Source organism: Bombus impatiens, unplaced genomic scaffold, assembly GCF_000188095.3.
Source record: "Bombus impatiens unplaced genomic scaffold, BIMP_2.2 scf_0136, whole genome shotgun sequence".
In the NCBI taxonomy this organism is placed as follows: Eukaryota; Metazoa; Arthropoda; class Insecta; order Hymenoptera; family Apidae; genus Bombus; species Bombus impatiens.
Genome location: NT_176555.1, coordinates 1,763,959 through 1,786,515, shown reverse-complemented (window position 1 = coordinate 1,786,515; position 22,557 = coordinate 1,763,959). Strand labels below are relative to the sequence as shown.

The 22,557-nt window shown below is 42.7% G+C and overlaps 1 protein-coding gene across 2 annotated transcripts in view; it reads right to left on the bottom strand.

Annotated features, from left to right (window-relative positions):
* Nucleotides 1–21,355, bottom strand: part of LOC100747717 — a 41,361-nt gene extending 20,006 nt beyond the window's left edge. Inside the window, exons 1-3 of one of the 2 annotated variants that reach the window (XM_003486996.4) lie at nt 20,944–21,355; nt 5,595–5,705; nt 3,324–3,495 (exon numbers count right to left, since the gene is read on the bottom strand). In XM_003486996.4, the coding sequence (XP_003487044.1) occupies nt 3,324–3,495; nt 5,595–5,705; nt 20,944–21,014 (354 nt within the window). In that variant the 5' untranslated portion in view covers nt 21,015–21,355. Of the gene's footprint in view, nt 1–3,323; nt 3,496–5,594; nt 5,706–9,154; nt 9,501–20,943 lie in introns of those variants that run through there. The other variant, XM_033319149.1, reaches the window with a different exon arrangement.
* Nucleotides 21,356–22,557: the final 1,202 nt, after the last annotated feature.

Sequence of the window (22,557 nt, the reverse complement as noted above, 5' to 3'; positions counted from 1 at the left end):
AAATAATTTTAATGCCTTTAATTACACGAAGCTAAAATGATTTCACGCACCAAACAAAGTACTTTCTGTAGAAAAAGAACTCAAAAACGCGAGATACCGTTTCTATTAAGTACCACTTCACCAAAGCTTTGACTAAGTAGCAGAGCAAACATTTCTTTCGTTTCTTGTCTGGCTATATCTCTCAAGGCCATCGAACGGTATTTTATCACACGTCTATTACAATGGAATATTTATAAGCACAGATTAAATAAATGAGCATGGGAGAATCGAAGGAAATCGGTATCATCGGGACGTGTCTGCTTCAAAATTCGTTTCCGAGGCTGCATGAATGCCGGACACGTTTCCCATGTCTTGTACACACTTTCCCCTTGTTCTTTTGGCCCGTGATCGCGAATCGTCACCGGTTTCGAGCCGATTCCAATAATAATCGGAGAAAAATCCACGGTGGCGCCTACCGCGTATTTTTCCTTTCGATTCTGGCCAACGACGCGTGCGCATTTTGTAATCGGCCGCGCGTTTTGTAATCAACGACCATCGCGGTAAACGATCGCGCACGCTTGCTGGAATGTCAATTTAGTCGGAAATCGCAGCCAACGGTTCCTGGATCGAAATTTTCCACGCGCGATAAAAACTGTCTTTTTGTAAATGCGTTTACATGAAATGGAACGCCTCTGTGAAACGATTGTCGTACCCGCCGCTAACCGCAATCACCATTGGCAATCGTGTAGCAGGTAATCGTGTTGGTAATCGTTAATTGGACAACTGGTCGATCGGTCGAATCGTTACGTATGTAGAACACGACGAGATTCAGATGAAGCATTTTGTGGATCGAGGCACGTCTCGTTCGCTCGATATAATGCATGCAACGACTGAAGAAAGTTTGTCGAAACTAAAATTTTCGTTTAGCTAATAACACGTGGACGGTGAACGCTACAGCGGAGGCCACGTGCTGATTTAGAACGATCGCGTATCGCGATCTGAACGAAGAAAGTTGCTCGCTGCGAACTGAGCCGTGCGATCCACTGAAAGTCCGAGGAAACGCAATTTATTCCTGATTAATTAAACTCGTACGTGGCGTGTTCCGCAAATGTTTCAACATCGTCCGTTCATTTGCACTCCTCGACGATCGAATTACGCTTTCTTGAGCTTTACGTTAATTACGAAATATGAATGACTGGCACGTTAGTTAGAGGCATACCGGTTACAAGTAAATGTATACAGCTGCATACATAGTCTTGTAATTAAAGAATTTACTTTTTACATTATCCGCGTTTTCAAAGACTTCTATTCTCGAGGAATATTCAGAAATGTGAGAAAATAGGGTTTCGCTGCGCTCTATAAAGAGACTCCATTTTTTCTTTTTTTTTTTTTTTTGAACGAGTCATAGTTATAGATTAATTAGTTTCACCTTCGTACAGGTTCTTCGCATTCTTCGCCCGAAGCAATGCTACGCTATCAATCTCTCTAGGCATTTGAAACTCGCGCAACGATTCACTACAAAGGTTAATTCGCTTGCTGGGCTTTAAACGAGCTCTTTTTTTTTTTTAATTTGGCTAATTAATCGCAATCTTCTTTGTAAATCCACACGAATAACGGAGAATAAAGACGCGTCGCTCGAAGATGTAGAAGCTTGTAGATTTCGTCAAGGGATTCGAGATGCTTCGAGGCGGTTCGTGTTTCTGTAACGAACACTCGTGTCCCTTTTTTTCCCCCCTCGGTTTTGTACTTTCAAAAGACAAACGTCCCTTCTTCCTCGGAATACAGCGACTTAACGTCGCGCGTGCAAAAATGCACGGCTTGGCAGCTTGAAAAGGATCCTCCTTACGGGGGAGAAGGTGGGAGTCGAGGCATCCTTCTCGCCTCGGGGCCTGAATTCCAATTAGATTTCAATGAAAGGCACAGCCCAGAAGCTCGTGCTGCCCACTCGGCGCTGCTCATTCACAAATCCGATACTTTGCGTTACGTGACTACATGACCGCGGCTCTCTTCTACATACGTAGAAAACTACAGTCCCGTTCCGCGCCTCGAGACCTTGTCCGTTGACAACGTGTAGAAATTCAGCTGCAGTTCTAGGCAGCTGCCATTGTTCGGTCTCGAACTCTCCGCGTGTAACTTTCTCGTGTGTGTGACGTGATAATCGGAATCTACGATACGCGTTACATCGATCAAATCGGCACGTGTAATTGTTTCGCCGTCATCGTACATACCGTATATACTGTACGAGGTGTGGACCTCGATACGGACACGATAGGAGAACACTGTGCGAAGAGAACTTCGTTGCACGAGGAAGCGATTAAACCCTTTGGTACTTGATCGGCCCGTTCTATTAATACGATATCGTTAGCCACGGAAACTTATAGCCAGTTTCGCAGTTTGGTACGCGTTCACCAGTTTCTAACCGGGTGGTACATAGTGCGAGCACGATCTTTGTAGAGCGTTGATGGCGGTGCAGTTAGCAGAGAGCAACGAGGACGGACTCTCTCGAGTAACTCTCTTGTGCGCGAGGTAGCACAACGCGTAGGTTCGTCCTTCTTTCTTGCTACGATGTATACGTTGCACTTTCACTTCGACATTGTGTCATTGACCACACAGCTGGAAGACCCTTCCTCGACGAATTCGAAGTACGAGCCACGAAACTCGAGCCACGAAGCTCGTCTTCGACTTCGCCGAACTGGTCGCTACCATGTTCGTTTAAAAATATTTGAGATTCTCGGTAATCGCGGCAACCAAGCATGGAAGCCTTAGTCGTTGACTTAAAGTTCAGAAACTAAGCATTTTGAAATGATCGAAGATACTCAGGAACCACTCGTTCATAGAAACGAACTTTCGTTTTCGGTTTAGGCGAGACGATCAGAGAAAGTACCGATAACAAGCGGGAATTTCTTGTAAGGTGTGCAGCGTGTCGCGCGCGAACACGTGTGCCAGAAGTTAGAGTCACATGCCAAGGGTCACGCGAATCGCTTCTCGAGGAACCGCGTCTATCGTTCCTGGCTATCTGTTAAGCGGATGTACAAGAGTTACAAGAAGATTTGCTCGCTTGCCAATTATGGGATGATCGCTCTTCGCATTTTTTTCACTTCTGGGCGTGGCGTGACTCCGAGAGCTGGCACCTACTTAGGTTAACGACACCGAAACGTGTCACGGCAATTCATTAGCGTAATGAGACAAACGCAGCGACAACTACTATCCGTGCAAGGCTGCGCGTTTATCGTTCTTTTGAGCCGCTTCGTTTACTGGGAACTTCATCTTCCAGTATACCCGCTGTTCCACGATTCAGCACGAATGCGGATTCGTCGAAATGTTTCTTTCATCCTTATACTTACGTTACCAGGAATAGCTGCGCTGATAAAGAGTGCTAAGTTGTCTGGCCAGGGTAATAGTTTATATTGCTCCCACCATCGCTTCACGACCAGACTCACGTAAAATCCCAGCACGAATGACATCGGTATCGATTCGCTGGAGTTTCCAAAGTAGTACCTGATCTTTTCGAAGATTCTGTAACAGATAATCGTCACGAATCCTTATTGAATGTAAATTATCATCTGTTATCTTCCACGTGTGTTCTTTCCTCCTGAACGAATAGTTTCGAAAGAACTGTACTACCCATTCGAGCAATTAACGAAACATGTTTCGCGAGACGAATCGAATGTTCGCAAATTATGTGTGTGTACGGTTAAATATTTGTTTAGTAATACGCGTGGTGGAATTCTTATATCGCCTCGCTTACAAGTGGAGCAAGGTTGAGGTGATACCGTCATCGAACGAGATACCACTACCGGTCTTATGTACAGGTAATTCCTGTTAACTGGGAATTTCCATCGAGATTTCACAGCTGCTCGCGAAAATCTGTTAGCGGCTGGTCCTATCTATCTTAAGCACTCGACGTAACCGATGATGAGATTCGATGTTCATTGGAACTTTTTAACGTTCGATGCTATATATGTACATTTTACGTTCGCGAGTTTATCATGTTTTGCTTTTGCACAAGAGTTATATATACGAAAGTCAAAGAGTTTAGCTTGCAATTAGAGCATTGTAAGGTTAATGCACTTCTAGATTTCATTCATTGCTTTGGTTATCATTTAATTCCAAATTCTATTTACTCCCCGATAGATAGATAAGCGAAGAAATTCAATAAATTCTAAACGAATTATCAGGCAATTTAGAAGGATCTAATTTTCATTAAATTTCATTAAGAAGGTCAGAAAGATCCTAAAAGAAATTATCGATTTTTTTGTAAAAAGTCCGTAAAAATCGCAGAAGCTCATATGAAATGTTAGTAAATGACATATAAAAGGATTTCAACGATGTTTTATAAATTTTAGCCTCAAATAGATTAAAAACTGTCGAAAACACGCTGTTAAGAGAAAAAAGTTTTATATTTCAATAGTAACACTAAAAATTCCACTAAAAAGCTATAATTTATCGCTGAAGATTCTTGATATATACGATGAGGCAAGCCTTTATTTCGAATTGGCGGATCCTTCCTATGATCGTTGGGTCTGCTGGACCCTAAGCCATCCACGAACCGGCCCTACAGTTCTAAATTTAGACCATGCGAATCGAAGCGGCTCAAAGAAGGGTCCTTTTTAACATCCGCCAGCCTCGTGCATCGTGCTTCTTCGCTTCTTTTTTTATCCCGACGTAAATAACAGGTTACGTTTTTATGTGTTTTTTAATACGGAGCCCGGACGAGTCGACACATTCCATGGCGTATTATACAAAACGCGAGCCTCGTAAGGGAGGAACAATTTTATTTACGATACATGCAATTTAACTACACGCGATATACGTATGTCTGGAACAGAAACGTTAAAATGTTCTCTCTTATGGACACGGTTCTCGTCGATCGTTGTAGCATTATGACGTTTATACCCACGGTCGGTGGATTTTCCTGAGAATCGTGATTTCTACACGATGGTGACTCTGGAGAAACACCATCTCTATTTAAATTAATTGAAATATTGGCTTTTATTGCCGCGATTGACGGTCGTTTCTTTTTACCAGCGATTTTCATGCGTTTATCGTGGTCATCGTAAAGTGTCCTACAAGAGAGAACCGACGAATGCGAAACGCGACGATAAAAAGAAAACGAAAGATGAGAGGGGTTAAGTAACCGCGTTCTGAACAAAGGAGCCAGCAATGTTAATATCAATAAAACGGTAATATCGATGTTAACCGGCGAAATATACTGTCGATCGACGCGTGGAAGGCTTTGTTGCTCGACCAAGGTCGATGTCGCGTGGGTTTCACGGCGTAAACTTGGTGGTAATCGATACACCACTCTGTTTCATCCACTCCGTTTTTCTCCAGATAGAACCGCGATGAAAGAGTCTTTGTCTTCGAATTATCCTTTTTTTTTTCAATTCAAAGGATCCATGTCATTGCCATTCGTGAATCTTTCTGGAAGGTTTTGCGAAAGGAACAGAGAGAAAGATTTCGTTTCTTTGTTTTTATCGGTGCGTCTTAATTTCAAGGAGATAGGCTGCGTTATCGCGAGGCGCTATTCTCGACCGGTTAAGGCGTCAACCTTCGGCTCGTGGAGGAAACTTCACCGCGAGAAGATATTCAAATGAACGTATTCATGTACTCACACCCGCTGCTGCTCGTTCAGCCCATATCGATATGTAAAATTGATGAGGTAGTAGACGAACAGGTAGGCCAACAATTCTCGCCAGATTAGCTTGTAAACGGACCCCCGCCATCTGTGAAGGAGAAAAAGAAAAAGAGCTCTGATGAAACGAAGTTTATTATGTAGGTACTTACATAATCGTCACTTTCATGTAATAATCGTATTAAGTATTGACGTCGTATTCTCATCGCTCAACAAATTTATGCACATGGATTTAGATAAGTACGTTTCTCTTTTACGAGCACTATTCTCATTTTACTTATTTCACTTTGCAAAACGCAATGCAAAAACTCACGCTCCTTGGCTCGTGCCCAAAGTTCAAAGATTTGTGTCGATAGGTCGTATCTCATTTAATAATCTCGATGATGCGGCACTTTAGAAAAGGAACTCGTGTAGAATGTGACTGGTTTTGATAGAAATGCAGCAGTAGCGCACAAAAACAAAACGAAATGAGTTCCCTTTTCGATGTTCAACGATTATGATGAAATAGGTATGAGGCGAACGGCTCTTTCGATAGCTGCCATTTTGCTCGTTCAGAAATTAGATTGTAAAGAGTGGAATGTTGTCGCGCGATCGTTTCGACGATAACGATAGGAGTCGATCGACGTTGGACACACGCCATTCGGGAACTGTTAAATCCCAGTGAAATGTGTGTCAGGGTTAGACCGATTTTACGAGCTTCGAGAGTACATTGAATTCGCAATATTTTCGTGTCGAAACACTTCATGCATGTGGTCCCAATGCTTTACATTGCAAGTGCACGCTTCTGGATTCATTGTTATTCGTGTATTTTATGGCGTCATTACTGGTTGGGAACGTCGTTGAGAGATATAATTGCGGCAGGCACGTTGAAATCATCGAAGGACGGTTATATCGAAGGTTTCGTCAATACCAATCGCGAAGCGACAATGACTTTAAATTCAAATCCCGCAACTGTAGATAGCACGATGAAACGTAGTGCAAACGAGGCCAAAGTGAAAAGCTGTGGATTATCGACGGCCGTTTCTGTTGTTGTATCTATAATACATTGTTTGGCTGTTGGCTGTAAGTAAACACGTTGACCACGTTTATTTATCGATCGTCAAAAACCTCTTGTATCATAAAATTGTGGTAGGAAATTCTAATATGAAAAAGAATTGTATTTATGCATAAATACAATTCACAAAGGGGAACACAGTTTATTGGCATTGAAATGGCTATGGAGAAAGAAAGCTATGTAAAACCATCTCGGATATCCGGTGCATTGAAAGTACTTTATCCTAGTGTATTCACAAGACCGTAACAAGCGGTAGCGTTCGATCGTGGTTTTCTAATCGTCGACTGGCACACAAGAAGATTCTCAGGAATTGTTTTTCTATCGAGATCTTGCTGGAACATTTTATTTCTTGTCCACGTCGAGTCATCGATCGTTGTAAGAGATTGTACAAACAACGTACGAAATTTACCTGTGAGCGTTATGGATGAAGTCCTTGGAACATGTTTTTTCAATGATGAGATCTTCTCGCGAAGAGTATCAAATTTATATTTTCGGAAATCCCACAGGAAAAAAAGAAGAAATGATACGTTGGAAACGAGTGAAAGTATAGCGGTACATTTCATATCTTACCACGTACGAATACGTAAAATTCCAACGTTTCTCAAACACGTTTCGAAACATCATAAACAATATTAACACGCTATTCCGAGTACTCGCATAGGACTCTTCTTCCCTGTTTCTCAATAATTTTCGTGGAGAATCGCGACGAAACCGCGACGTGGCTGCAGCAGACGACGAAATCGTTGCGTAACTCCTCGCGCGGAAACATTGTTGCTAGATGAGAAAAATCGCGGTGTCTATGAATATCGAGTTATTTCTTTATTTGTATGTCAGTAGGTCATGGTAGAGAAGCATTGTCCCACACCATTCATACGATACGCGACCGCACGCCCGTGAAACCCCCACGTGTATAAGTGCGTGGCGTTGCACGCGTTACGCGACGTTTCTACGTACGTTCGCGAGCCATTACGCCGACACGCGAGCCAAAACGATTGCGCGTCATCGTCGGCCTATTGACTACGGATCGATCTTCTACGATATTTACGAGATTTATCAGGAATGTGGAATACCACTGTTTTATGTGAGAATATTTAGACGCACCGTTAACGACCTGCGAAGGCAGTAAACACGTTCATTAACGAGCACAATGATCGATTCATTTGACAGGGAAACAACAATACAGCAGTTAAGTTGTTTTTTCTCCAATTAATCGTTTCGCTAGCCTTTTCATTACTGTGATTTAACGAACTCGACTCCTGTCTCTGATTTGCCCCACTCGGATAAATTCTGCAGACTCATGAAATAGCTGGGTAAATTAGTTTTTTGTAAATCATTCGTCGATCGTAAGATCGATACGTAGATCGTTTCCGATAAATCCGTTGGATCGTGTAGATCAACATCCACACGATCCAGGAAGATCTTCCACCGAACAATTTATGAAATAATACGTAATGATGTACAAGGATGAATGTAATTAAGTGGTCGACCCGATGGCGCTGCATATCTAACCGCGTCGTCAAAGATAATGTACATTGCGTCATCGACCGGCTACGATTTACATAAATTTGTACGTTGGATCGCATCTTCGTTCAACGATACTTTACGGAGCAGGGTACAAACATCGCGAACCACTGCTAAAGGTGTTTTCCCATTCGCGCGACTCGCATATTTTTCTACGAATTAGATACATAGTGGTTCCACGTGATCGATAACTGCCGTTTATCACTATAAAAACAGCGTGGTTCACGTCACGTTTAACTATCTAATAACATTACAAATATTTTTATCGCTCTACAAATCTCACATAGAACTTCGAATACTGATGATTTTCATCAAAACGAATAGTCTTTGAATCGCACGTATATAGAGTACAAAAAACCTTAATACTCATTGTGTGAAAAATACGCTTTTCCAATAACTTCAAACTCGACCTCCCCAAAAAACTGTTCACTCTTTTCTTCTTCTATACCGCTCACGAGTTGTAATTTTACATTAAAACATAAAAATAATTGAAATTATTCCGTTTATACCTATCCGTCAATACGGGTGTGGAGACTAGCATGAGCCTCGTAAATTTCCTGTGTAATAAATTCAGATCCCCCGCCGGGCGACAGACATTTTTTATCGGCGTCAAAAGATTCCACCAGAATGGAAATAGAAGCGAAGAAGACGTTGATGCAGATCGTAAAGATTGACGTTCGAAGCGAGAAGTTAACGATGTACGCGCGTAGTCGAGTTAAAACGTTCATCCCCGAGTGAATGGGCAAGGGCTATCTTATAGCAGACCAGATGTCGAGCATTTATGCACGATCGTTATAACATAATGCCGTAGCGGTGATTTAGCCTGGCGCAAAAGTATTTCCTTTTTCGTCCTTTCTCCGCTGGCTCATGGTTGTCGCGGTTTCAGAACACGAAATCAGCCGTAGCGCGGTTAAACCTCGCGTGTTTCTGTAACTCCGAATAGAGTTTAAACCGCTGTTGCTTACTTCTGATTGCCGTGCTGCAAATGCCACGGACAAGACGCGTTCGCGGTATGATCTTAATCATTCACTCCGGTTTCCATCGATGCGCGAAGTTTCTTCACATTTCCAGTGTTTACGTAACAACTGTTTAACGCCGCGAGAGAAATTTGGAGCGATGTTACTACGCCGAGTGTTGTTATTACACTTTATGTTCGCGGTAATCGTTTTTGTCGCTTCAAAAACAAAACAGTTAAGAAACGGAAAGCAATTTATCGATAGTTTCGCATGCGAACTTTTTCTATAATTAGCCGATGAATTTCGAGGAAGGTTAATACAAATACCGGTCGGAGACGGCCAAAGACGCGTAGGAAGTGACTGGTGAGCTATAACTGCTTTCGTAGCACCGCGGAATGCTAAATATTGCTGAAACGTGAGTCACCGTTGCATTTGCTCCGCTAAATAGCCAACAATACTCTCTACCTTCGCTAAGTCGATTATCTATCGTAGCTGCGCCACCATGGGCACGAACTGTGCGACAGCGTTCGCGAAACGATCTAGATCGCGATCTCTGTAATGCCGCCAGGCGGTCGCCACTTTTTCACAGTGTAACAGGACGGTAATAAACTTTGGTTAATTTACGCGATCCGTATTATAATGTATATCTCGTTGCGAGACTTCGTGCGTCGTTTGACACGTTAACGGCGAAACAGCTGCGCTTTCGTAGCATAGCGTAAACGCGGCAATTCCGTCAGGTTACGAAATAATTACACGTGGAACATCATCTTGGAAACGTAACCAGAAAAACGTTTGTTCGCTCTCAAATAATTTTACTGGCAATTTTAGAACGGTAGATCGATTCGTTTCTCAATTGCTTTACCACACGAGAAACGTTTATCGAGAATCAACGTGGTATGCCAATTTTATTACCAGGCTGTGAATATTTTTGCAAATGCGTATTTTTATGAATATAGATACCGTAAAATCTTCTATAAATAGGTAAAAATCTGCAATCTATTTATTACCGATGCGGAGACGCTGGACATCGTACCCTAGCGATGTCGCGTGTCCTAGCGCACGGAAGGCACTTTAGATGAACGAGGAAAGGCAAGACGATAAAACAACAACACTATACAACGAAGTTGCTCCGGTAAGAGGGAAATAAGGAGCTTGATCCACGCTCCTGGATGGCGTAAAGTAACGGTCCACCGGTCAAGGCTCGCCAAGGCCTTTTATCGTTCTTGTCGACCAGACTACATTATACTTCTCTCTACGATTTTGTTTCTTAGGTTCTCGTTTCTCTCCATCTTTCCGGATTCTTCGTGCACTTCGCTGAATTCACACGAGCGTACGTTTTTGCACCGCTCTCGAGCAAGAGTTACATCACTCTGATTTACCAAAACGGCTCGTTCGTGCGATACGAAAGCGGAAGTGAAATAATAATCACGACATGGATGCTGAAACATGGTCGAATCGCCTGTTCCATCTTTTCTAGGTTGTACGTGCTTTACAAGCGTTAGTGAATTATTTATGAATGGCCGCGGGAACTTGTCTTATTGTTTGTTTTCTTATTCAAAGAAGCTGATGGGTACTAGGGTTCTTTCAATGACATAATCCATCCATTTAGATTCTTCTTGCTGGATGTTGAAAAAAGATTTCTTTAACATTTGAGACCAATTGGATAGTTAGACCAAAGGGATGTGGTAAAATGCGCTTTTGAAAATTTCCCGCTACGGAGAGTGCAGTGGGAAATGAGACGTAACATCAAAATTGCATTCTCATATAAAGACATTATAATCTGATACGCTATTTGTTTTTCGAACCGATGTATTCTTTGTTCTAAAGTTGGTGATTTCAACTACGTATTTAGAATTCGTCATGATCCCACCGCAATACATCAAGCCATCGATGAAGAGATATCCGTTTCCTCCTGTGTTTTTCATGGTCACGGTCATTGAAGCCTACACGTACCTTCTCTACGCCCTCCAAATGCTTCGATAAACATCTTAATCGCATTTTTTATGTTTGAAACTGCATAAATACTTCTCAGAAAGAAATTACCCAGCTTCATTTTATTAGAAGGATATCTTAGCAGAACGCTGTACGGAGTGCACAGAAAAATCTGTTGGAAACAGTGTTGCATAATTAAGCTTTCAGACGGCTGAATCACGAGATTAAAAATGTATTTCCTGCAATCTTTACGACGGTGTATCGATGAGTGTAAGGTTCACTCGTTGTTAGATCCGATCGAAATGTATTTTACGATAGTTCCTTGCTCCGATCCGTTTACCCGACATTGAAGGATAGGTCTGCATTGAATTATGCTAACGTCTGCTAAAACGAGCATTGCAAACGGATTCTCTTGTTCTAGAGGCTAAAGTACGCTTAAGCGCTTCTATAAACGCTTCGTTTGTAAGAAGCTCGAAGCTTCTGGTCGAGCAAGAAAGGAACGTAGAGGAAACGAGCCTCTCGGGATATAGTAGACGAGCCAACTACGGTTCCGTGAGGTGGAATGCGATAACTAGTCGAACTCCTCGCGACTCGTCGACTCTATCTTTTTTATTTATCCGTTCGAAGATCTTTTTTTCCATTTGTTGGAAGACAATAACCGAGGAAGGTGGATCCACGACGATGAACAGTGGCTCGCTGAACGATCCTTGGCTGGGCAGAAGCACCACCTTCTTCGAGGCGTTTCCAATGATTTATGGATCGTTGAAATCGTAGCTCAATGCATGATTTATGGAGTTCTCATCGTGATGGCCGTTTGAGAGAAATATGAATTGTGTTCGGAGCCGATTTACTCGAACCTTTGAACGAGCCAGACGTGACCGCTTTGAAATATGCGGAGCTATTCATTGAAAGTTCAAGCGGAAAGGAATTCGAAAGATGCAAGAACTTTTGCGATTGTTTGTCAACGTATCTTTATTCTATATAGAATTTCTTATTAGTAAATAACGGATTAGCATTTTGGTAATAAGTTAGAATAGACAGACTCGTGTATTTTTATCACTGTACAAGATCAGAATCTGAAAAGTAACTTCAAGTGTAGCAAGTGATTCAACGCTGCGATCTTGTACCAGGAAGAGAACTCATCCGCCTACGAACGTTGCGGTCGGTCTCGTAACGAGAACGAATCTCGATAAGTATTGTTACGAAAGCCAACTCGGAACAGGTGGTCGAAGAACCGATACTGACATGAAGCTGTGGATTAGCGAATAATATAGATGTATTTCGATCTTCTCGCTGTTAACTCAGCATCACTATATCACCAGTGACAGATACCGATTTGCGTCTGTAATCACACACAATTGTCTTCGACAATAACAAAAACACCGTTGCATGCAAACGTCAACGCGTGCATGCAGGTATTGGCAATAGCTTTTAAACGTGTTTTCTAATTTGACAACTGAGTTATTAGATTTTCAAATGCATTGATTTCATAATTATGTAGGAACTTGCTTGCACTCTGTAAATATGAAAAGAGGAGAATCGATCTTTTCCAACAAATGCAAAGCAACTCTCGAGAAATAAGATTATCCTATTTTCGATTCTGATGGATTGGGTCTTTCCCATTATGCGGCTACGTCAAGAACAGACGCATAATACGCGATATCTCGAAATCATCATCTCTAAAGATACAACCAGATTCGATAGCAGAATTCCGAAAGAAAAAAAAAAACACGGTTTCGACGTAATTTCCTCCATCAGAAGACGCTGGCTATAATCCCATGAAAGCAATTGCGGAAGTACGCGGCATGGCCAGTTTACATAAGCGCGGCGGACGATTAGCATCGACCATTTGGTTGCTAATTAATCGCATTGTGAGGAAGAACGTTGATTCGACTGTTGAAAATTACGCTCCGCTGGGCTACAAGACATATGCAGTTGCTAGAGAATCACGCGAGAAACGCGAACCATCCTACTGTTTGCATTACTAACGAGTTTATGCCATTTGATGAACGTTTCTCGATTAATTCCAGAAAGGTAAATCAAACCGGCTAGTCGTAGAAGGAAACGATCCTGTAGATTACGATTTACGATCTCGAGTGTCGATGATGTGATCAAAGAATAAAGACTCGCTGTCTTCCTGTTAATGGGTAAGTGTCATCAGTTCCAAACAATTCGAAGAATTTTTGGAATGAATTGATCGCCTGATTATCATAAGTGGTTCCTAAGTGGTTGTTGACCGCTGATCAAACACTTATTCGGCATTACAAAACACCTTCAAAAAATGTCTAGTAATAGAGTACTCAAACATTGACGGTTTATTATGTCGACAATGTCAAGAGGAATGTATTTCTTACCAGATACTCGTACTAAATTCTTTTTCCCTATTATAGAATGGAACGACACATTCTCTTCCCGTTCTTCAGACCATGAGAATAATTAAATCGCATATTGACTAGTGTTTAGATGAGCGTTATACATACCGATGAGTTTGATTGACAGTGACACAGTTACGAGCAACCTTGTATCTCGAACCGAGGTGCGAGAAGTGCGTCGATTATGCGTGGAAGGTACTCGCGGGTATTGCGTGTGTGCCTTTGGCTGCTTCAGCTCACGCTATTCGTGCCAAACATCCAACATTCGTATCATGTCTTTTATCGTCGTTCGAACAGAAGAAAAATATTACATTGATCAATTTTTCGTTTCTGATGATCATTTATCAATACTTCTGCCCCAATACGGCGGAAGTTTCGAACGATCAACGAATTTCTTAATCATAGAGAAAATACGAGTTTATTTTGTTTATTGATGAGCTCGATACGTACTCGCTATCTGTCGTTTCCGAGGATCTTCCTGTTTATTTTATTTTAAGGAAACGTGGAGTCGAATAAATGCCAGACGCAAGGTCAATTCTGGGTACGATCAGGTGGTTCGTCGATATTCATGGGATGACTCACGAATTCGTCGCTCCATTTGACTTACTGATTTTCAGGAGGTTCGACGAAGACTGAATATTTTCTTAATCGTTATTTTTATTTCTACACGTTCATCTATACGGGGGTCTCAATACTGGTACAAAGTAGGTTGTTAGTTAAAACGTTCCTTGTTGAGGACAACGAAACGTAAATAGCGTGGAAGACGTCTCTGTCAGATATGCGAGATTATATCTTAGCTCGTACGTATTTCGCAAGAGTTACTGTGCAAGTGTTTTAGTTAAAACAAGTGGCGCCTCTTTTTCTTTATGAGGACAGAGAAAGACAGAAGTTTCTCCTCGGTCTCGCGACTTTTCCAACGACCTCGTTTTGCATCTGTCGATCAAATGAAAATCATTTGACTCGTTCTGAAAAGCCTCATCGGCATATTGATCGGTCGGTAGTCTCCTTCACCTTTCGGCAAGAAAATCATCATCAAGGCAACAAATTGTAATTGATTCCTCGCTCTAAGCAAGATAATACCAATGCGGGCAACAAGGACGCGAGGCTACAAAACGTTGCATAACTAACGCCGGTCACGCTCCACGGAGTGATGCTCCTCGTTCGTCCTCACTTTGGCAAACTTCTCGGTCGCTTCCTTGATATCGATGCTTCCGTGCACGTGAAATTGGCCCTCTGTCCAAACAATAGAGATTCTCGTTCCTCTATTCTATGTGCCGTATTTTGAAAACATAAATTTCTATAGCAACGTCCGACTTGAAAAAGAAACGAATCTAGTACTAAGAAGTTAAGTTGCATAATTAATACGATATTGGGCTATGTAATAGAACAGTCGTGGATATAGATAAGAGTAAAATTTAGATAATGGAACATAGCAATTTTATAAACGTAACAACGGTTTCTCACATAAGACCAGATTTACTAAGCAATCTTGATCCTTCTATGTATTTTCCTTTTCTAAGGAAAATTCTCAGAAGACAATAAAAATCTCTCCCTTGAGTAGAAAATATAATATTCTGTTCATAGAATAAACTGTTCAATATTATCTTTAACCTGAAACAGCTATCATCGATAATACCAGGAACTCCATATCTTTGAGAAAACGCGGATTCCTTGAACATTTGAAATATGACAGATCCGACTAAGTAAATCAGAATCCACGAGCCATCCAATTGCATCCAAAAGGCAATACACATTCGAAGGCAGGCAGGTGCTGATGATATCCACTGCCGAGGAGCAGAAGGTACGACCGGTAAGCCTCGGTCACGCTGTGATCTCGGGGACGACGAAACACATTTTAATTAGTAAACGAGCAAAGCTGAGTACCCGTCACACGTCTGGCAGTAAAACGTTTATTTCGCCATTGCTCCTCGCAAAGGAGCTTCGCTCGTCCCTGTGTCGTGTCGTTTAACCCGCGTACGCGTACTCTTCTGCGGCCCGATCAAGGACCAATGGAAACTATTCACAAGTGTCTTCGCGGAAGAGAGAACGAGTTCCCTGTTCTTGTTCCGCGCCTGTGCCCGCCCGAAAAACGTCTATCCCCTCTTACAAGCATTGAGATGCATATCAGACAAATTGCAGGACTTTCTTAAGTCAAAGTGCAACATACGAAAGTAAATTTTAATGGAATAACTCTTATGAAATATCTCTTATGACAGAAATATTTATGTCGCTGTTAATAGTCTCAGAAATTGTGAAAATACGGAAATACTTCTTGATACAATAGTTTTCTGATTTATCAAAGCTTGTAAATTAATGTAGGCATCGAGTATCTTGCGGTAAAAAAAAAGAAGCGAATAGAAAAATGGGTTGTTGTAGTGACTTCTGAATAATTGACGTCAACTATAGAAGTCGGTAATAGGTATTTTGCAACACAAAAGAACTGAAAAGTTTGTAATGAATTTTTGAGCCAGCATCTGACACTGTAAATCGTTAGACTAAATTGTTTCTTCTTAGACGTGTTCAGTTTCTTCCAGGAAATGATCAAGCAAGTGCACATACAATCCTTGCTGATGAGGGAAAACAAATGGTCGCGAATAGAAGTGCATGGAAACAATTAAACAGTTCTTATACGTGTAAGGTTTTTACACTTATTCTCGCTAGTTGTTTGTGCTTTCACAGGCTTTGTGTTTGTGTTCCAAGGGCAAACAAAAATTCGGCTTCAACTTCGCAAACATTACCAGAATTTAATTTACTTTGCAAGTCTCGAAACGCACAAATTATTAAGGAAATTGCTCCAGGATGATCCTGGAAAGAAGGAAGGGAATTCTGGTCCACCCGATGTTTCTAGGAGGTTCGATAGCGCGTTCGCATAAGTACAAACATACTCGCAAGCAATCCGGTGCACGTACACACACCTGTACTCTGGCGTGCGAGAAACGCGCGCGCGTCCGCGCTTAGTACCCGCTGCAGTCCGCGGAAGACAAGAGAGGTGAACGAAATGTGTGTCATACACTAGGAGCGTGTGTGCGGTGCGCGGTCTGTGTCTCATTGTCATTCGGCGTAGTGCGAATGCAACAACGTTCGTGCACCCGGTTCGATGCAGCCTCGTGAAAGAAACGAAGACGGCGCGAGGCAGCGTTAAATTCGCGAGAGAAGCGCGCACCATTCGACACAACTCAACACGACAGGACACGACAGGACGGTGTGTCGTCGCGACACACGAGCACGAACGTGACCAATCGGTAGCGTCGTTTCGACGCGCCGCCGACCACCGATGCGCGCCGCTGCAATACGGACTAACCGATCCCGGCTTTTTGCATTCTTATGAGACGCTCCTGATCGTCCAATTTGAGAGACAATGGCCTAGTTCCCCGAGCTCGCGCCATTGCACGATTCCTCACGGTCGCCGATCGAAGAAAGTTGTCGCGTTCGGCTGTTCGATCGTCGCCGATCGTCGTCGTCTTGATATTTAGACTACAAGTAATTTCATATTTGCAAAGAATTTTAGCACAATTTGTAACGTTTACGAATGTATATGAGCGATGGATTATCGGTAGGAATTCTCTCTTTTCGTGTTTTATCGCCATTCGCGCGATTCGAGTTATCAGCATCGGATGGGAAATATTTTCCACGTGAAATCAGACAGAGTTTCTCGCTGTGCGTCTTTTTACAGATAATTCTACGTGGTAATGCTTTCGTAAAGTAAGTGCGCACGGTGTTTCGTTCGGTATGCTAAATTGATTTCACTCCGTTAGAAATTCTATTTCCGAGTTGGCGCCGGCGATGAGGGATCGAGAAGAACCGCGGCGAACGAGAAATATGACGAGTCATTTGAAATCAGGCAAGAATTCCTGGATTTCACTTTTTCGCGAGCTTGCAGACGAATATCGTCATCCTGCCGCTTTATCTTGGTCAGTCTTCCGTGCACCGTGAAAACCGTTCTTGCTTTCACGCGTGCGATTCGCTGCCATAGTTCTTCCGTTCACGCGCTAGGCCTATTTAGCGCGCGTGATCGGCGCAACTGTTACGCGTCCATGTGTATACAGGTATACACGTTGGTGGCTCTATATCGATGCTCGGATTCTAAACCTGGCAAAACATCAGAAAAATAAACACCCGCGAACTTCTACCGTTGCCTATCGTGTCTATCGTAGTGGTCGGTTTAACTTCTTCTAGCTCATAATCTACACGCGAACGCACTATTTCTAACCGTCAATCAGAAATCGACTTAATGACCACGCTTCTAACCTCATAACAGATCGGCAAGCCTCGAGAATTCATACGGTTAATGATTACCATCCCAGCGGAGAATCAGCCGCGATTTTCTATTCCTGGATAGTGGATTTGTATTTATAGATCGTTCTGGACTCTCCTGGGTATTTATAGATCTTCGATCGCGTCATTCTCTTTGGTTGCCCAGTCCGGTAGGCGGATAGGAAAGCTGGTATGGACTGTTCCGGAAGACTTACACGAGAAAAAGAAGCTTCTCGCATGCCGGTTCCATCTCGACTAGCGTGAAACTCTACGGTATCAGGAACCGTATATTGAAACTGCAAGATTTTCTGTATGCCTGCCTCTTTACGACCATTCCTTGTCTTTTTGCCTCTCTATTACGTGATATTTTTATAGTGAAGGCGTATTGGTAGATGAGTACGTACGATCGAAGAACATTTGCAGTATACACACGATGAAATAAAAGGTAAAATGGCACAACCTTGAGATACACGGCAGAAGTCCCCCTGTTCTTTGGGTTCGTTCAACACGTTTGCCTCGCAAGCCAACGGTATAATCTATTGCGAAAATGATTTAGCTGCCAGTATGTAAATCAGCATGCAACGATACACGGTACGTCAAGTACCTTGGCTGAAAATACAATACTTATTCAGAAGAGAAAGATCGAATACGAATATTGGAATTGCACAGCGATATCGAAACAATTAGCTTTTGGACATTGTACTTATTCGTGAACGTTCTGAGCTTGCTGAGCTCGATGGTAAATTACAGCCAACTACACGGCAATATCTCCTCTGAATCGAGCATGAAATACCTACAGATTGCATTCGTACAGATACCAGCGGTGACACTACGGTATCGTTTTGCGTGCGCTATCACGAAAGTGTTTTCTATTTCTGGAAGTTGCTGGTTATTTATAGATAGTCGTCGGTCGTCGCTATTACTCTGCGTGCAAGGAGTGTGTCGCGCGGCGTGTAACGAGCCTAGGAAAGCGAGATCTTACGTGAAAGCCGTTAAGGCCGTTTTCAAGCTGGCGCCCACAGTCCGGAGAGAAACCGAGATCAACCGAGGATCCACCAACGCCGCGGTTCTAAAGGTCGTGGAAATGTCAATAAACGAGCTTCGGCAAGGACGTTGCAAATCGTATGCAACGATATTCCGACTACGATTATGCGTTTTCACGAACAATCACGAGCGAGGAATTCGCGATGCGATTCTGCGTCGACAGAATTTACCTTGCGTCACGAAATTTTTATTAATGTCTTTGATTAATGCCCGGTCGTTTATTTCAACCGCAGAAAATTATAGAAAATTATAGATTTTTTTCACCTGTCGATTATTAAGTCGAGTCATGTTGGTATCACGTAGAAAGACATTTCCGCGTAACTGATGTAAAATCTGGACAAGATACTAAACGGGGAAACCGATTTTACTCGTGATTCTACACGTGCATCACGTGCTTCTTCCGTCAGTCTATTGACAGACTTAGGTTTGCGTTTCGCGCGTTCACAAATGTAGCTATGTCGATACCGTTGAACGGATACTATTTAATCAAGTGATTCTGTGCGTCTGTTGTCCCGTTCTGAGAACTCTGGCTAGCACGATGTTTAGACTTCGACGGGTAGACAAACCCGTCTTTAACTGTACAGATGATCATCGAACATTTACATAAGATTCATTGTATAACATATAATTTAGCGCCATTGGATCTACGCGAGCATTGATGTCATCGAGTTCTGAGCAAAGTTGTGTAATGAATGGATAGTTTTCCTAAACGGAAATTAAGTCGACCATCGACGATAAATAATATTTAAAAGATCCTAACAACATCGTGTCGACACGAAAAATTTACATAAATAAGTTAAAAAAGAAAAAAAACGAAACTTTGAACAAGTCCATATTCATATCGAGTACGGTTAGATGAATCAGTATCTAGATAATATAATACAATTGAACGGTACACAATAAACGTGGCACGACATAGGGGTATTCAAATACTACCGTTTCATTTGGTCGTAAGCGACAACTGGAACGAAAATCCCGTGGCAGAAGAGTACAGAAACAGCGTACCGATATTCCACGTAACGTTCGAGTCGTTACGGCTAAAATCAATGTATCGACGACCTTATTTCCTTAAAACGTACAGGCAAGCGTTGACCGAGCACCATTTCTGTGCTAGCGGGTTTTACGTGCTCCGCTACTGTGATTCATATAACCGTACGTTCTGAGGGAAAAAAATCAGGACAATTTCTGTTTCGACGCGTACCAGCCTGTTCCACGACCATCTAACGTATCGCTCGTAAAGATAGCGAATCGATCGAACGACAAATATAAAAAAACGAGGAAAATAGAACAACGATCAGAAAAGTCTATACGTTATTGGTTTTCCTTATTTTCTACACGTGCGTTTACAGAATCCTTGTCCAAGGACTCGGCTAGCCTCTCCTTCTTCTCCTCCTATGCAGCCGGGCTCTAAATCGAGAACACAGTACATCGAGTCGAAAGTTAAACGTTGCACAACGATCCACTGGTCACAATATCGCAATATCTTCGTCTTACATGGCATGCCGACTATGTAAACTGTCTAGAAGCGTGCTCCAGTATCTTGGAACGCTTGGCTCGGGCGCACGCGTGTCGAAAGTTTTGCTCGCTTTGCTATTTTCATACGTTTCTGCTCAAAATACGAATCACGAATCGTGACAATTTTGCAAGTCCATTCTCGTTACAGAACGTCTCCGTTTACTTTACGTAGAGGAACGCGAGCGTGTACGAATTTTAGCTAGAGAGACCGGTCGAACAGACCGTCGCGTCTCGTCCTCTTTCGTAGTCAGCGTGAAATTAATCCACCGTAAGGAAAGTGAGAGCACCACCTTTTCGATGTTCCGTGTGTGTCGAGAACCGTCCGTAACCTACCGTGTCGCGTTGTTTCCTACTGTTCCGAGCTGCGAGACGATAATGTCGCGACTCGCGACCAAAGAACGTGGTGGAGTCGATGAAGGGACAAAGTGCAGATAGCGCGAGCAGTGGTGTTCTAACGATCGAGGATAGAGAACAGAGCAGAATGAAAACAACTACAGACAACGTAGCTTGACAAACTTGTTGCTAAGGCCTCGTAGTGCGCATCAGATTTGTTCAACCTGTCACACTGTCACCAAATTTCTGACCAATCTCGATAGCGTGTACGAATCGTAAAATTCGTCTGATTTCGCGTAAAGAAACGAACGATCGTTCGGGGGAAAGAAATCGATATCGTAAACTCACTTGACCAGGATCCTCCAGAAGCAACCGAAGCTGGAGCCGTTTGGCACTTCGCTCGCGTACGATATAGTCATTTTCTACTTGACCAGGTATACACCGTCCCTATCGCGTTTCTATCTTCTTCCTATGTTTCGATTTCCTCCGCCACTTGTTCCTATCGTTCGATTTAGTTGGTACCTCGCACCGTGCCGTTGGTGTTTCCGGTGGAGAAGTTGTACACTCGCGCACATACGGCGCGCGGGCCGCTGAGTCTTTCGCCAATCCTTGATGATCGAGGTTCGATTACCGGGTTCTATCAGGTGTTTCACGTTTGGCTTACCATCAGGAAGCTTCTAACACGAATAAACGGAACCAGCTGACCGGACGGACCGACTGTCTGCTGACTGAGCTCCACTGACAGACGACAGGACCAACAGAGAACGGGGCCCGGCTACCACCTCCACCTGGGCCTCAGTACCGTGTAAACGTGTCTTGTTACCTTGCTCCTTTGCCGATCGTTTTGTACACTCGAGCCGAGATTACTTTTTTCTTTTATTTTCTTATAACAATTTATCTTAATTTTTGTGGACTCTGTATTTGACGCGATCGATGGTAAAAGTCGTTAACATGGTAATATTAAAAACGGCATATCGTATTAAGAATACTGATTGATGCAGTAAACGTACTAGCGGATACTTTAATATTTTGGAAAGCTTCGCTCTAAAATTAAAATTCATTAGATTCATCAGTGCTGTACTCTCGAGCAAAGGTTCGTCAAGCTTATCAACTATAAGTTCCAGGTTCGGTTTGCCAAGCAAACAGATTGTCGTTTGTAAAATATTTTCCTTGCTAATTACGATTCCTGGAGACACGTCGAGGTCCCAAGGCACGCGTCCAGTCCGAAACGATCGAAAGAATTTCTATTGGTCGACAAAAGGATTCGCGCGCGTGTTACGACACAATTCACGAAGAATTCTTTTAAAAATCAATGACACGCCTCGCCTTTCAAATGGATCTGCTTTCGAACCAAGTAAAAGGAGAGCGTTTCTGACCTGGTGTTTTCTTCTTTGCTCGATATCAAGACTACTACTTATTTTCGCAATTCCTGCTTCTCCTTCTTACGTTTTTAAATCAGAGATATCGCGTTAATCCTTCTTTTCTTATCCCTTCATTAATCTTTAACTGACAATCTCCTCAGGTGATTAGAACCATCAAACTTCTCGATAATCTCGAGATCTTTGTGGTTGCGAACAGATTTTATAACGATGCAACATTTTGTTCGGAGAACTCCAAACGCTCTCAAACGAGAATTCTTCGAAAAATAACGCTGTTCTTACGGCACTGTTAGCGTTCGAATGCTGTAACATCGCGGCTCGTGTGGCTGTCGCCTTACCCGAGCATTTCAATGCGACATCTCGCGGTCTATCTCCACACTGTTCTCTCACCTTGCCGTGGCCTAGCCTGCGGCGGAATCGCGACCTTCTGGTACCATCCACCGGTCACCTATTACCTTTTTTACGTGTACCATAGGGAACGCACCTATTCGCGTAATCTAAAAATTGTGTACTAATGCTGAATTTTAGCGAAATACTTAAATCCTTGATGCAACAACAGAGCTATGAATTTGAATTTTCATTT